This window comes from Malaclemys terrapin, chromosome 7 (assembly GCF_027887155.1).
Source record: "Malaclemys terrapin pileata isolate rMalTer1 chromosome 7, rMalTer1.hap1, whole genome shotgun sequence".
Lineage (NCBI taxonomy): Eukaryota > Metazoa > Chordata > Testudines > Emydidae > Malaclemys > Malaclemys terrapin.
In genome coordinates, this window is record NC_071511.1 from 25,195,039 (window position 1) to 25,212,515 (window position 17,477).

At 42.3% G+C, this 17,477-nt stretch overlaps 1 protein-coding gene across 3 annotated transcripts in view; it reads left to right on the forward strand.

Moving 5' to 3' along the window:
- The first annotated feature begins 1,283 nt into the window (after window positions 1-1,283).
- ARHGEF3 (Rho guanine nucleotide exchange factor 3) overlaps window positions 1,284-17,477 on the forward strand; it is a 254,116-nt gene continuing 237,922 nt past the window's right edge. The window contains exon 1 of one of the 3 annotated variants that reach the window (XM_054036261.1): window positions 1,284-1,544. Coding sequence is in view for 1 of the 3 variants with exons in the window: in XM_054036257.1 (XP_053892232.1) it covers window positions 1,517-1,551 (35 nt within the window). In the remaining 2 variants the exon portion in view is untranslated. Of the gene's footprint in view, window positions 1,902-17,477 lie in introns of all 3 variants that reach the window. The other 2 variants (XM_054036257.1, XM_054036258.1) reach the window with 2 other exon arrangements.

Sequence of the window (17,477 nt, forward strand, 5' to 3'; positions counted from 1 at the left end):
TTTTTTTGTTCATGTATTTATTTGTATTGCAGTAGTGTTTAGGAACCTCAATAATAGATCAGAGCACTGTACAAATGCATAATAAAAAGCCTCTGCCCCAAAGAGCTTTCCATCTACTTGCACTTGTCTTTGTTAAATTTTGTTTGATTTATCTGTACTTTCCTCCAATTTGTCCTGAGCAAGAGGGACTGTTCTAGCATATTTTCTGTTATTTGATATTCCTTCTTTCCCCAAAAATCTGACACATTTGGTGTCAACTGTTAATTTATTTTTTTTCACTTCTTGCTTCAGACTGGATAAATTTGTCAAATAGGGCCAAATCCTGCTCATGTTATTCAAGTCCCATTCACTTTAATGATTCATCACTTTTTGGGGTGCCTGACTTGTGATTTTTTGGATGCTTGTGGTTGGCAACACTGTGTAATTTGTCTTATCTGTTGATTTTGCTTGTCTTTTTTCTTATCTGCTTTGAACAATGTATCAATGCACATTTATATGCAATGTTTCCTCGATTGTAACATGGAAAATGGGATGGGGTGTAGTGGAGAAGTAGGCATGATGTATTGTAGTATAGAGAACAGGACCCTCACTCTATGTATCATAGAAAGATTGTGATTAGAGATGAGCCCTAAACTGCCAACCAAGTTAATTGCTGATCTACTTTCCTAAGCTCAGGTGGTGTATTTATCAGCGAGCAATTCAGGCCCATTCTAGAATATGACTGAAACAGAGAAGTTCAGATCCAAACTTTGGGAAACTGGGGTAGGAAAAGGAGAGAGTAGCAGAGCTGGAGCAAGGGATCAGGTACATCTTTAGCTGAGATAATTCCCTGGATTTAGCTGGGGACATCTGGAGATGGATGGTTTTGTTCATTGGTTCATCCGTCATTACCCCCAGGGAATGTGTGGAGGGAGAGTGTGAAGCAGACAGGAAGAGAGAATGAGAGACGGGGGGACAAGGAGGAAGAAAAAGAAAGGGGTCAGGGAGAAACAGAGAATGAGGAGGGTGCGAGGGGGAAAAGGGAGAGAGACACGAGATCTAAAATAAGAAGGGGTGGGGGAAATGAAAGAGAAAAGGGTAGAGGGAGGATGCGTGAATGTGTGTGAGAGAGACGGGCGTGTGTGTGTGGGAGGGAGGGTGTTGTTGAACACAGGAGCCAAGGGGCGGGACTCTGTCCTTGAACTGAGGGTAGAACTGCGCCGGAGAACGCCTGGCGTGTGAAGTTCTCGGACTTCCCTGGCCTGTGGGGGGGGGATTTTGCTGCCCAGCCTCTCCTGACAGCCGCTTTGCGGCAGCTCGAAGTTCCTGGAGCCCAGCACGGCCGGGCGCTGCGTTGTGTCGCCTCCTTCTTCTTCCCCACGGCCTGCTGAGGGAGCCGGGGAAAGTGGCCCCCGCTCAATCCCTGAGCGCTCTGGGGCTCTCCGGCCCCTGCCGGGGGCTGCAACCTCTTCTCTGCGAGCTGGAGTTCGGGCCGCCGCCGCCGCATCCCTGCCCTGGCTGCAGCGCCGAGCCGCCAATGCAGGGAGCCCAGGAGGAGCGGGAAGGTACGAGGTGAGGTGCTAGCGCCTGGTTTCTCCTCAACTCTGACCAGTTCCATGGGAGTTTCGGGAACCTGAACTAGGAGCGGAGCTTTGCTTGGGGCTGGGGTGGGGATGCCGCTGCCTGCCAAGCGGTAAGGGACAGATCCTGCCGGGGAGATTGCGAGCGGCTCATCTGCCCATCCCAAAACAGCGGCGAACAACAACAGATACCGTGTGGTGAACTGGCCCCATCTGCTCCGGAGAAAGCCCCCTGGAGGGGACTCCAGCAGCGCCTCCCCTCACATGACACGGAGGGAAGGTTGAGTCATCTAGAGGTTAATGAGAAGATTCACACGAGCTTAGCCGAGGCTGCGCTACAGGGTAGGTTGGGTTTCCCCATACACATACACACAGCTCTATCCCAGCCTGCTGACTGACAGGGGGCTTTGTACGGCTTGAACTACACCCCGATATACCTAAAGCGGTACAACTATTGGTGGCTCTGTGTGCTCACTGCAGAGGGTTTTGTGGAAAACCACGACGGATTTTGCAGGATTCACATATCCGGCAGGGTTTGCAGGGTCAAGTTTACAGTACTAAAGATAGGTAAGGATAGTAGGCGGCAAACGAATAGGACTTCACATTTTCAAAGTATTCTACAAACACTAACTAATTTCAGGTTTCAGAGTAGCAGCCGTGTTAGTCTGTATCTGCAAAAAGAACAGGAGTACTTGTGGCATCTTAGAGACTAACAAATTTATTAGAGCATAAGCTTTCGTGGGCTACTGCCCACTTCTTCAGATGCATTATCCTTGTATCACACCTCAGAAAGGCAGTGAGGTGAAGTGACTTGCTCAAGGCTACAGAGTGAGTCAGTGGCAAAGCCAGGATTACACTGTAGTGCCCTGATTCTTCTGGCACATGTGTTACTCCATTAACTGCTTATTTCACAATCCTGCAAATAGGCTGGGATTTTCAAAAGAGTTCAAGGGAGTTAGGTGCCCAACTCCCAGGGTGCCTCTCTTTCTTGGGCTGCTTTGAAAATTTCACTCTCTGCAACATGAGTAATTTTACTCACTCAAGTAGTCCCATTGCATGTCTGCACACTGCAACTCGGAGCCAGCCTCCCGGCCTGCTTAGACAGATTTGTGCTAGCGCACTGAAAGTAACAGGGCTACAAGGTCCACACTAGCAGAGGATTGGGCTAGCCACCCAACCGCCTAGGTCTGTGTTAGGTGATTAGCTTGAGCCTCCCAGGGTGCAGCAACTCCATGCTGCTATTTTTAGCATGCTAGTTTGAGTACTGCCAGTGCCAGTGTGCCTATTTGGGCTGGGAGGCTCGCTCCCAGCTGCAGTGCAGATATACCCATTGAGTTCAAAGTCACTCTGTGAACGTATCTGTAGGACCGGGGCTTTATGCTGATATAAGCGGAAGAAGAATCAAGCCCAAGGAACTTCTGATTCTCAGTCCTGTACCTCAGTCACTACACAATGCTGCCTCAAGTTTTATAAAATTGAAATACCAAGGAGATGAAAGAGCACACAGTGTTTGCACACAGGATTCTGAAATTAAACACAGCAGATTATGTATAGACTTCAAAACAGAGCTAGTGTTAATTAACCTGTAATAGATAGTTGTGTGAATTAACTTTAATGTTTTTGAAGTTCTTTGAAGAGGAAAACCACTATGCACAGTAAGTGTGAAATATTGCTAAATTCTTACTCTCTGCCGGTGGCATTCCATGGAATGCTGGCACTTCAACGGGGACACCTTTGTGATGTGGGAATGGCTATGGATCTAATTTAATGTGAGTGTGAGGGGCTATTTTACCCCAAAGAATTTGGTTTTATGAGGTGGTAGGTTTATTTTTCTACATACTACTAAAAATTTGTGAACATGTATAAGCATGCTTTTATATTTGTATGTAGATACTTTCTCATCTATACATAAGGCCATATGCACTCTTTGGCAGTAAAAAGGTAGAGAAAGTTCTTTGATCTTCAAACATTTGTTACAGAATTGAGCTACTTAGGACTCCAGTTCTGCAGCTTGTGTAGGATTCTACTTGCATGAAACTGTAGTAACTGTTAATGGCTATGGATAACAAACTCACTGCAGAGATCATAAAACTAGATACTGTGTGGGGGGAGTGGGAAAGTATGGAGCAGTGAGCTGCTTCACACATGGTAGAATCTGCAGTAAAGACCGCAGTGTGTGGAAATGTATAGAAAACTTTCAAGTTTCTTGTAATCTGAGGTGAAGACAGCCACCACTGCTTAGCTATTCGTATAAATGTTTATAAATGTTTTATTGTTTTCTGTACTGTGTTACTTCAGGTCTTGAGCAGAAATCCCTATTAATTTCCAAGGGGAGTTGTGCTTTAAAAATCAATGATACGAAAAGAGATTGTGACTTGCCATGGTAGCACATGTACTGTAGTATTTTGGCCTCACTCCCCATGGAGTTCCTCAAACCTCAGTTCCGTTTTTGGTTTTTGCAATTCTTCTCCCTGGGATCATTGTTGTGCAGTTAGTTGGTCTCGTAGTATTTCTGCATAGAATCTGGAGTGAGGTGTTTTGTAGGGATTTTCTTGCTTTTTCAGCAGGTAAGCTATGGAAATGCATGGACCATAATTAGGATCTACAGTAGAACCTCACAGTACAAACACCAGAGTTATGAACTGACCAGTCAACCACACACCTCATCTGGAATCAGAAGTACACAATCAGGCAGCAGCAGAGACCGAAAAAAAGCAAAAGCAAATATAGTACAGTATTGTGTTAAATGTAAACTACTAAAAAAAAAAAAAAAAAAAAAAGCAGCATTTTTCTTCTGCATATAAAGTTTCAAAACTGTATTAAGTCAATGTTTAGTTGTAAACTTTTGAAAGAGCAACCATAACAATTTGTTCAGAGTTATGAACATTTCAGAGTTAAAAACTCCCTTCCTGAAGTGTTCATAACTCTGAGGTTCTACTGTATTTTGTTTTTGTCATTCATGAGTTGAAGTGAATGAAAGCTGCAGAAGCTCAGCAACTTTTTGCCTAAATTTGGATTTAGAAGCTAATTTTTGTCTTCCAGATAGGAATATTTAGATTTGAGTAGTGTTTGTTTTTGCATAGAGATGGGTTCAAACCCAAGTGCTGGGCCTGAATACTTAAACTATGTGAGAGTTTGCACCTAAACTTTAAAGCTCTGATTCTCATCTTGATTTTTGTTAACTGGTATATTTAGTCAATGACTAAAAGTAAAACAGTACCATCATATGCTACAAATCTCTCAAACAAGTTATTTTAAGTATGTTTTGTATCTTCTTTTCTGAGGCTGTTATGAACCTGATAGTTTATAAATGTGCCTTCTTTGAAGCAATGCTTAGTGCAACCACAGTCAATTAATTCAGATCTTTTTAAGTATGCTTTTTTTGGAAGATATAAGGTGTCTGTATATATATATACACACCCTAGACAATGTCCTCAACAATGTAGATGTTAACCTGTTGGCTGTGAACCAGCTGTTCCTTTCCTACGTGGTACTGGTATTCCATAAAACTTAGTTGCTTTTAAGGAGATTTACCAAGTATACTACACAGCACTGCCTGAAATATGGTTCATGCACCTAATCCCTGATGTAACATTAAGATAGACCTTTAAAGACATCCAATTCAGTGTTGGAACCACATTCTCTTCTTAATTTGCCCCACTGAGCCCAGGTATTTCAAGGTCTGAGATTTGTGTGAGTGTTGCTTTGTATAAGATCTCTCTCTCTCTCTCATGCGCTCTCTCTCTCTCTCTCTCTACACACACCTAGGAATAAATGGTGTGAATGAGAAGTTTTAACTGGTTGTTGGGGCTTATTCCAAGTCTTCAGCTTATCCAGCTTGATATTCAATAATACTAAATTTATTGTCTGTATTTTAAGTTCCTAAAAGTTTCTATTAGGTTCAAGAAGCTTGTAATTATTTTGAGTACTACATGTGATAACCTCTGCCCCATTAGTACAAACATTATAATAAATACACTTAGAATCCTTTTGAAGTTTTCTGTGTGCACTGAGTTATATTGCAAGCAGCTTAAATTCAGTTAAATCTCACATTCCTTCCTAACAATAATTCCATATGAATTGTCATTTTTTCACTCATAATACATAAGGATGATTGGCAGAGGGATCCTCTTAATAGGAGACTTCAAAGAATTTTGTGGGTTTAAGTCAATTCCTTTAACGTTATTTTAAACTAGCTTTTTTGTGTTTAATTTTCTAGGTCTCTTTATTTAAATTTTAACCAGAATCTATCTTGGAGAAAGTGAGGCTGTGCAATTGCTTCCTTGCAGCTATTTTTATCTATAGCAAGGGTTTGGATTGAAAGAAGGTTAGTTTTTGTGAACCTGTATGGTGTGGTGTTTTTTGTTTTTTTTCCCCCTGAAATCATGTTCCTCAAGTTTTGGAGTTTTAATTGCTTGACTCCCATGAAAGTCTGTGGCAAGCAAAGCTAAAACACTGCACAAGACTAAAAGTTTGAACTGATATAGTATATAGAATTATTACATTGTACTATGTTAGTCATCAAATATAGGACTTAATAAATATGCTCTAATAATCTGTGACTAACGAATATCTCATACACATCTGTTGAGGTAGCCATAACTCCAAAGTAGCTATTACGAAGTAAACATCTCTATACAAAATGTGTATTATTGGAGGGTGGAGTAAAAGCAGTGCACAGGAGCTTCATGTAAGTGGTGTGCTTTAAACCATGGAAATGTAAACAATGTTCTTGAATTTCCAGAGGTGCTTTTATTAGGTCCTGGTCAAGTTACAGGTGCTCAACACTGTTCAGGATTAAGCTGTAAGAGTTCAGATGCTTGACATCTGAGTATCAGGTCCTTAATGCCTAAACAAAAGGATATGTTTTAATTGTTTTTATTACTTCACCCTAATCACCCAACTAAGGCTTGGCTACACAGCTTATTCCCCTTTCAGTATGGGAATAATTATACTGGTATAACTGCACCCATGCTGGACTTTGTACTGGTATAGCTAAAATGGAACGGATTGAGTCACTTACCATGTCAGGCTCCAATACTGGAAGCTGCTCTCCATAGGTATGGTGTGTTCTCTCTCTCGCTCTTCCTGCCCCCAGCCCCCTATGTGTGGAGCACCTGCAGGATTGGGGGTCTCAAAGGCTATTGAAGATAATTCTAGAATCATACACTTTCCTTTTTACCCTCTATATGTAAATCTGTTAAACACCCTATCGAACTGCAGCCAGTGGGAGCTGCGATTGGCCGAACCTGCGGATGCGGCAGGTAAATAAACTGGCCAGGGGGCTTACTCTGGCGGGCCACGTGCCAAAAGTTGCCGATCCCCGGTGTAAACCATTCTGGCATTTGAGGTGTTGGAAACAAGACATAAAGAGGTAGCATGGGGAGCAGCAGTTTTTTGGATGTGCACCATCTTGTGATTAGGCATACTGGTGGTTGTATGTATATCTGCCTTCACTTCTTCTCTAAAAATGTTTTACTTAAATATTGCCTGTAGTAAGACATTTAATTTGTTTGATCAAAACATAATTGTGCTTTGTTTGGAAGTTTTTCTAGTGTTCCAGAAGGATGCTTATTTTTTTGCACCTTCATAATTTTTCCTTTTTTGAAATTACTTGAAACCACCAAAAGCCCTTTTTACTTAATATACTCCTCAGAAGTGACTCTGATATTCTTTCCAAGGCAAATTTGCAGGATTTGTCCCCATTACCATCTTAGAACAATATTTTTGAATAACACCTCAAATGCTTTGCTTTCAAGTTTGGTGTTTTGAGGAGGATAGAGTTAAATTCCTCTCACATGTTACTAACTGTATGAGTCACTAGAATTGGTAACAGAAATAATTCTCATAATCTTTGGAAAGAACCTTTCAACACTGTTTTGCTGTGTAGTATCGACTTAGAAGACACAAAGGCAGTGTCTTAATATAAAAGTAGAACGGTGTATACTTGAGATCATCAACAACCATATTAACTTGAACCAGAAGAACAAAATCAGCAGAGCTTCTTACTAAGATTTCAGCCAAAATGAAGACCGTAACAGGTCAGTACTAAAGGCCGGATTGTGCCATTTAAGTTTTGGTGGTTTGGAGGTGAGGAGAGGCAGAATCAACAGTTTAAATTACTGGGCAAGTGTTAGTGTGTATCAGTGGTACTATATGGCCCTTTTATTTTGCCTCTCTTCTAACACTAGAAAAAATAAAAACAGACCTGTTCAATCATTCCACTTGCCACAGAATGACAGGTAAGACTTAATGGGAACAAATTCAGTGGAATTAAATATCTTTGATTGCTATTAAACTTAATAAGTTATAACAGCTAACGTGTTCTGTGCTTAAGAATGTATTAACTCTTATTCATAGATTATAAAGCCAGAAGTGGCCACTGTGATCATCTAGTCTGACTTCCAGTGTAACATACACCATAGAATTTCCCTGAATTAATTCCTGTATGAACTAGAGGATACATCTTACATGATAAAAGGTTTCAATTAATTCAACTCATGACCTCTTAAATTGGGGCTTAAGAAAGATTGTTTGGATTTGTTTTGTAACACTGTTTTTGTGGCTAATTACATATGAGAGAACATTTGTGTGTGTGTGCGTGCATGTGTGTGGGTGAGATTACTGAGAAGGACACAGAGTACTGAAACACTTGAGTTTGTTTGTTTTTTTTACGGGATAAACTACCGAAGTTACTTTCCTCTACAGAGAGGGCTCCCTTCCCCCCCTCCCGCCCAATTAAAATCACTTCGATTTTTTGCTTTGCTTTGGTTTTTCAACAAACAAACAAAAGTAGTAGTTTGCCAGGCTGGTCAATGTAGTAATGTCATACCCTTTCATCCTCTATTTCACCAATGTAAATTACTGCAAAATTGACTAATGGCTCCTTCCAGGAGACAGGATTGCGGATTAGATGAACCAATGGGATCAGCCATTCTGTAATTCCTATTTTCATAAAGCTACCCCTTTTTTGGACATACAACTGTCAGGAAAGAATATGCATTTACATTTTTTGCGGGGGTTGAATGAGCATACTCACTTCTGCTTTCATTGAAATGAGTAAGTATCAGATTGGACCCTTCAAGGGCATCTAGTAACTGAAAGGTGACTCCAGTCTTTAGAACAGGTTCAACACTGGCATTAGCACTGCAATTTCCCCCATCAACTTGCTTTAATTTTATTCTAGGATGTTTTGTAATGTATTTGGTTGGGTTCATTCTTTTGTGGCTTCTGATCATTGGAAAAAGAAGTAGGTGCTCAGAACTAAAGGATTTAGTCCACTCAGAACTATATTGCAAACTAGTGATTTTTCTGCTGCATTAAAGAATACCATATTAATAGTTCTGGATTCAGTATGGTACAAATTTGCATTGTTCCCTATGGCCTCCTGCTTTACATTCCTTTGTGCAAAGACTAACAGCAGCATTCTTGGTCTTCCAAGGTGTCTGGTTTCCAAGCATTTTTTTCCTTCTTGCCTGCTCAGTGGTTCTCAACCAGGGGTACACAGAGCCCTGGGGGTATGCGGAGGTCTTCCAGGGGGTACTCAACTCATCTAGATCAGTTTCTCAACATGGAGGTTGCGATCCCCAGGGAGGGTTGCGGGACAGATTTAGGGGGATTGCAAGTTCAGGGCCAGCATTTGGGGTGGCAAACAGGGAAATTGCCTGGGTCCCCATGCCACAAGGGGGCCCCACAAAGTTAAGTTACACACTTCAGCTCTGAGCAGCAGGGCTCAGGCTTCAGCCCCGCCGCCAGGAGCTCCGGCTTCAGACAAGGCTCACACTGAAATGTAAGTACAATATTTATATTTCAGTTAATCTATTTTATAATTATATGGTAAAAATGAGAAAGTAAGCACATGTTCAGTAACAATGTGGTCAAAAGCTATTTGGAATAACTATAATGCATGAGGAAAAAAAGTCCACAATATAATGATTTGCGCTGAAGTGATTATGCAATGTGAAATTTCCTAGAATTGCCTGTTACTTGAGGGATTTTTCTACTCACTACAGATGTAGGAGTTTTTGTTTTTTCAATTCTCATTCTAACTTATCTTAAGTATGTTGGAAGGACCTCTTTTTCTTTTTATTAGGTTATGCCAAGTGTGTTAGTGGTATGAACATGTCTAGCAATCGCTGCATCGTATCTTAAAATTGTTGATTTAAAGTTTGCAGAGGGGATTGTTTGCAGCACTTGCTGCTGAAGCAGCATCATTATTTAATTACATACACTTAAAATCTGTGCTTTAACATGCTATTTGCTTAAGGCAATGTGCTGGTTAGAAGCTGTTCTGCCTGCTTTGTGTGTAAATGAGAGACTTTCCAGAAAGCAGCAGAGCTGTAACCATTTGTGTTCAATGAAAAGTACAGAATGCTGTACATCTAGTAAAGGGTTGATAATGTGGCTTTATGGATGTAAGGGCTCTTCTCTGAGAGAACAAGGAGCAGGAGTTAGTAACCTTCTCCCTACCCTCTCTGATTTTTCACTGTGGCAGAGGTAAATTATTTTATTTATTTATTTTTTCATTACTCCTCTGACACTGTTGATACTGGGGTTTACAATAAAACCCTCAAAGATTTTCCACAGTTCCTTTGTCAGACAGAAATGCAGAAGATAATTTTCAGTAAACTGAGGCATTTTGCTGGACAGTAGGGGAGGGAGGAGCACAAGGGACTGTTGGGTAATTTTAATGAAAAGTTAATAATTGTGAGTAGAGATCTTTAGTGTTACACTAAATTCACTGTGGGCCTATTCATGAAGGCTTTATTCTGCTGGAGTTTTGCCTAACTAAGGAGTGAAGGAAAAAGAGAGAATCTGAGCTTTAGGAGTCAAATGCTGGTCCCCTGTTGTTTTTTTTTTTTTAAAGACCAAAATGATAAGACTTGGTGTAAGGGAATCTATGCTGGGAATGCAGAAGATAGATTATCCTCATTTTTACTTTTGCCAATCTGGTGGCAATGAAACATGGGCTAACTTGATGACCCTGACCTCTTTGCAACTCTCATGTAATTTTTGGACCTTCTGATCACTCCCCTATCATCAGTTTTGCACTGGTGTCCTGTGCAGACTTTTTGTGGCCTGGTATCCCCTCCCCACCAGTAAAACTGTTCGTGTAGTTCCATGGTATTGTTGAACTAATTTAATGGATACCTAAGAAAAGCTGATCAGGGAGCTACATTCACCTAGACTAAAATCCAGTGTTATGCACAAAATAAAATGTTTTTTTTTTAAAGTGCTTTTGTTAGAAGGGAGCTCTTATTTAGTGACTAGCAGGACTGCTAATCTGAGTGTAGACCTGTTTGGAAATCTCAAAGACTACGTTGACTCTTTATTAGGTGCCTTGTAAGGAAATATGATTTACATCTTTATCTGATTAGAGTCTCTCTCTATAATAGTTAGGTATACAATCTAGGAAAGATTGAGATTCTTTTTGCAGTGCCACTAACCTATTTCAAATGCAAACCAATACACTTGGGCTGTGGGGAGAGAGAGAAGCAGGATTCTTCCAAAAAAACACACATGGGCAAGAAAGAAACTCCTGCTTCTGGTGTAGTGTTGCCACTTTCCTAATGGCTGGTAACCGGACCCCTGAGGCCCCTGCTCTGCCTCTTCCTCCCAGATCAAAATAACTGGACATCAGGGCTTGTCAAATGGCACCTTGACTGTCTGGTGAAAACTGGATGGGTGGCACCCTATTCTGGTGCTATGATATGCAGTAGTATACTTGCAAGTGTAAAGCTTCCTTGCAAGTTTAAATAAGAAATGTATACAAATCTGGAGAAACAATAATTTTAGTTTGTAACAATCTAGTTGCATAATTCTATCGAGATTAACCTGCCATGCTGATCAACAATGTCACTTTGAGGAATGAGATTGCAATGCTCTTATATTCTATGAGAGAACAAAATACCACGATGTAAAAGAATTGCCTTCTTATATGCTAGTGTTTTGTGTGTATATATGCATACACAGGGTGAAGAATATTTGCCTTTGTTTGGGGGTAAGGATTGTGCAAAACTTGATGATTTAGTAATTGCATAACTGTGTCCTATTCATTAATGTGGAACATGAATTTAGTTTTCATTTCTTGAAGCTGAACTGTGGTGCTCAAATGAATGAATTGCTAGTGCAAAGAAATAATCAAATATATAAATTTAATGTGCTGTACTGTGTTACGTTTCATTGCATACACAGGGAGAAGTTAGATTAAAAACATAAAATATTCCTGCTAGAAGGCGCAGTGTGACACTGCTTTATTTCTTAGAGTTCAGAATGATAACACACAAGAACCCCAAAAGAGAGAGAGAAAGCAGCTTCCTAAAACAGAAAGGCACATTTCACCCCACTCTAGGCTGGTTGCCTCCAAACTGACTGTATCTGTTCTGATTGTGTACTTTCCTATAGAACCCTCTTCCCTGTAAGCAGGTCTAGGAGATCTCTAAGTAATTAAAGTGATAGCTCTACAATTTTTAACACAGATTTCTATACACCACCCACTAGAATTTCTACACCATACACTAGCTGCCATAAGTTGGGTGTCTGAAGGTGTTCACTTATGCTTTTGTTCTGGGGTTTTATTTTCCTCCATGTAATATTTCCTATCAGAGCATGATCTCTAGAATAGCCTATAGCATATAGTTACAGTACATGGACCTTTATTGGGAGCAGTCAAGGTACAATGCACAAAATGAGGGTGAGGAACAGATTACCCCTTGGGTTGAGTCTTTTAAATTAATATTCATTGACTGACTTTGGCAAAAGCTCCAGATTATTAGGAGGAGAGTTGGTAGATTTATTTTTTCCCTCTTCAGGCTTTAGCATGAACAGTACAGTATCTGTGCTTTATACTTCAAGTTCAAACAAGAGTTGGACACGGATATTGAGACACTTGTGGGTAGCCTGTTTTTCCTGCTGGACTATTCTTATAGTGCTTGTTGAATTAATTTGTAAGATATTATCACTGGAAAATTATTTCTGATGATAATGTCTGTATTTCAATCTTGTAACACAATATTGTGTTACATCTGTGAACAAAATCTTGCGTTAGTGGTTTTATCTTTAATTCTGTATAGATCACTTAAACATATACTGTATCTTTTGATGGTATATACATTTTCTCTGAACAACAGCACAGGTTATAATTGTATGTTAGAATTTAGTCCCGGTCTAAGACACATATGCTGAAGCAATTCTAAGAGTTTTGTGCTCACTGAGTCACTTCAAAGAAAAACATTTCATTAAGTTTTGATTTGACCAAAATCTGAATGTTTAGGTTTAACTGTTCATTTAGAATTTGCTTAGCAAAGCATTATATTGCATTTTCCTATTGTCATATTGCCTTAAGGGTTCTATAGTTCTGGTCCTTCTCTCCTCTGGGCTGGGCTCCCTGGAGGATATCTACCTTGAGACAACATTTTCTGTCACAGAGCTGTGTGGTACATCATGGGAGACATGTGACTTTGGGAGCATTATGGGAGATGTAGTCCAGTGAGGAGAGAATGGGGTGTGTCAGACTCCCAAACTACAACTCCCATAAGGGAATGCATCACAATGGGAAAACACCATTGAAGATTGAAATGAGTCAAAAGGAAGGGTTTCGGGTCACTTCAACAAACCAAAACCAGACATTTTGATTGTGGGACTGTCAACATTTTAATTTTTTAAAAATTTCCATTCAGCAGAAAGATTTGAAATTTCAACTTTTCATCCCAATTTGGGAAAAAAAACAAGTGTTGGAATTTCCTATGGGGATTTTGCCCAGGCTCTTGTAAAATGAAGAGATGAGAACTTGTGAATAAATACATCCACTTTTTGGGGAAGTGGTGGGTGTGTGCAAATCAAAGCTATCTCTAAGTATTAATTAATTTGTATATTTTTGTCTTTAGCCAATATTTAAGTGAGCTCATATTGAATAATTATGCAATGAATTGGGCATAAACATTAATTTTTCTTCAAGGAGCATCCTGTAGGTGCTCCACTTCAGGTGAATGCGCACCCCTGCTTCTTCAATCAGAGAGTTTCAGCAGCAGTGCTCATCTGTGTTGCGCATGCACTATCTCATCTTATGCTGTTGTCAGCGCCTATCTAGCACTCACAACCCGACCCCCCTCAGTTCCTTCTCAGCCGTCCTTGGCCTGAGACAGAGCTCCCAGCAGTGCAAAAACAGATACTATTATTTGAGCTTAGAAGAGTTTCTTCTTAGAATACTTTTTAATAGATTAGATACGGTTACTTACCCTTTCTTTCCCCGTTAATTTTCTGTTTACACTTTTTTTTCTTTTTATACCTCTATTTCTACCCATTAGAATAGTTACTGTTCACCTATATGGTTGAACTGCCATAGTTTCAGTATGCCTGGTTCACCAGGCTTCAAATGTTGCCTTTCCTGCCAGGAGGCGATCCTGGTGTTGGACGGACACTCTCAATGTGTCTGCTGCTTAGGTGAGATACAGACACCTCGGAAGTGCTCTCACTGCGGTAACCCAAAGGCTCAAGCCTGAAAGGACAGAGATTTGCATCTCAAACTTATTCTCCTGGAGAAGTCTCTGTGCCCGGCATCTGATCCCGGCCAGCCAGACCTCTGGACAAAGATCTCCAGAGACGTCATCTTCTCCATACAAGAAGGCTCATTCCGCCAAAAAAAGGCTCTGAGGAAAAGAGCATCAACTTCTCCACTGAAAGACCCAGCAAAAAAAGAAGCGATCTTCAGGTCATTATCTACCCTCGGTACTGACCTCATCATGATTGAGTACATACAAGGCACCAGGATCCTCCAGTACCACGTGTACTACAACAACCACTGACCCCAAGTGGACAGACTCAGAGTTGAGAGGCAAACAAATGTCCTCCTCCTCTGCTATGACACTGATGGAGCCGGATGTGGCATCGAGGCACTCCACACAGCCTATGGTGCCACCACCTGTTCCAGTAGCGCAGAGTGCTCAGAGGTCGGCACTGACACCCTGCAGTAGCATCGTTGGTACTGACCACTTCTGCGCCAAAACCACCGGAACCATACCATTTCCTACATGTCTCTTCAACGCCGCAATCTTCGCTATTCGATCACTATGTCTCTCTGGCCTTACAGTGTTATCTTCACTTACACACACACAGCTCCAAAGCCCCTTCCATCCATTGAGGGGCACTGCTCAACAATCACCTGAAGTGGACCATCCACAGGGACACTCCTCAAAGAAGAAGAGAAGGTTACTCATCCTGTACAGTAACTGATGGGTGGCCCTGTGGGTGTTCCACTACCCTTTCTCCTCCCATCTACTTCAGAGTTAAATTTCCGGACTCTATGGTAGAGAAGGAGCTGAGATGGGTTGGGGTGTGTGTGCGCTGGATAGGCACCGACAGCGGTGAGAGACGGAGATAGCACATGAATGACTCAGACAAGCACTGCTGCTGAAACTCTCGGATTGAAAGCATGGGGGCATGCATTCACCTGAAGTGGAGCACCCACAGGGACAACCACTTCGAAGAATAATTATTCTTTCTACCCTCAAAGAGGCTAGTCTTATTGTCTTCCCTTCACAATAAGGGCCCCTTCTGGGTCTCTCAGTAAAAGAACTAGGGTTCAAAAATGGCCTCCCCCGAGATTCTACCCCTTTCTACCACATGGGCCAGAAGGATCTGCATTTCCCTGGGAGGCCCCAACCTGGGATATCACTACGGTTCCCCTGAGGAGATAGCAAGGTGAGGGAGCTGAACCTGTAGGTCCCTTACTGTATTCTCCAGTGATGGCAGTGTCCATTGCCCTCCAATCACATCCAAGGAAGAGGCAGAGTGCGAGGAGGTGGCTAAGCTCTACAGCAGGGGTGGGCAAATCTTTTGGCCCGAGAGTCACATCTCAGGTATGGAAATTGTATGGTGGGCCATGAATGCTCACGAAATTGGGGGTTGGGGTGTGGAAGGGGGTGAGGGCTCTAGCTGGGAGTGCGGGCTCTGGGGTGGGGTTGGGGACGAGGGGTTAGGGTGCAGGAGGGTGCTCCGTGCTGGCACTGAGGGGTTTGGAGGTCAGGAAGGTGATCAGGTTTGGGGCTGGGGCAGGGGGTTGGGGCCCAGGAGGGGGTCAAGGGTGCAGGCTCTGGGGAGTGCTTACCTCAAGCAGCTCCCAAAAGCAGTGGCATGTCCCCCTTCTGGCTCCAACGCGGAGGCACAGCCAGGTGGCTCTGCGCGCTGCCCCATCCACAGGAGCTACCCCTGCAGTTCCCATTGGTCGTGGTTCCTGGCCAATGGGAGCTGCGGGGGCAGTGTGCGGAGTCCCCTGGCTGCTCCTATGTGTAGGAGGGACGGGGGGGACATGCCACTGCTTCCGGGAGCCGAACACAGCGGGGCAAGCCCCCAACCCCGCTCCCTGTCTGGAGCGGGGCAAGCCCCGGGCCCTGCTACCTGGCGGGAACTTGAGGCCAGATTAAAATGTCTGGAGGGCCGCATCTGGCCCTTGGCCCATAGTTTGCCCACCCCTGCTCTACAGTCAGGAGTGCGGCTGGTGCAAGCTATAGGGACAAAGGCCCAATTTTCTATCCAGTGTGCTACCCTTCTGGCATTCCTCCCCATATGGAGATGGAGAAGGGGGAACAGCTATTCCATTCTTGCCTTCTTGGGGAAAAGAGAGAGAGAGCGTGTGTGTGTGTGTATAGAAGTTGAGGCAACCTCACCAAGACTGGGCTTGCGTGTGGGGGGGGGGGGGGGGAATTACACTCTGCCTACAGTACCAGCAGAGCTCCCCAGTAAGACACATCAGTAAGGAGAGGGGCAGGTGAAGCAGGAGACACAGACCTTTCCCTTTGCTTCTGGCTTTCTCGTCCTTGCTCACTCCCTGAAGCCTGCAGGTGCAGTGGATACCAAAAACATCTAGGAAGGGGAAACGGAGCTGAGTTGACAATGTCTCCAAAAGGCAAATACAACCCTGGGACACAACTGGGAATTAGATAGTTACACTACAGTGCCCCAGTTGTTAGTCAGACATTTGAAATAAAGGTTGAAATTTTCCTCATTAAAGCTCTGTGGCAAGGAAGTTGGCTGAGCTGCCTGCTGCTGTGTAGATAAAACTGGAGGAAACTTCTGGGGATGGGCCATTTCCCTGCTGCCAGTGACTGTCAGGTCTGTTCTGCTTCAAGCTGGCGGAAATACCCATTGTAATGGATCTCTGGACCTTTTTATTTGAAGAAAGGAAAAACATTATGTTTACCAGAAATTTTCCTAGCTTCTGGTGACTTGCATTCTGGTTGTTTTAATTCATTAGTCTGCAGAAGACACTGATCTATGTCATACTGCTGATGTAAATACTGTTAGCCTGATAAATCTGTAGGCTGATTCTGATGAAATCCAGAGCTTGCTCAATCCAAACAGGATGATTCTGATGGCTGAAAATATCTGGTATTATTTTGTTTGACTCTTAAAAAAAACCCCAAAAGCAACCTTTGCAAAGAAGTTTCATATCACTACTGTGGATCATATTTCATGATGCAATTATCTTTCTCAATTTTGGGAGCCTTGGTTTATACTTCTAATTAGCATGTGAAAAGCACAGACTTGGAGCAGATTAGGCCATGTATACCTTTCAGAAATGTTACAGTATGGAAACTATTACTGCCAGTACTTGAATATGTTTATGCTGTTTTATAGAATGACTTCAGGCCTCATTCCTGAAAGTGGCACTTTATCAATTTGGGGCTGAAATCTGACCTTAAAAGTGATATAATTTAGTGAAGAAGATCCTATACATTTTTAAACATTTGAAAAGTAAATGGATCCACCATTTTTCTGAGGCTCATCCTAAAGTAATATGTTAGCTCCGACTGCTGCTCTGCGGGAACATAACTAACATTATGCATAGCACTGTGCATAATCCTGCTGACGTGAACTGTGCTGGCACGCATTCAAAGAAGTAAACAAAAGGCAATCACTGTT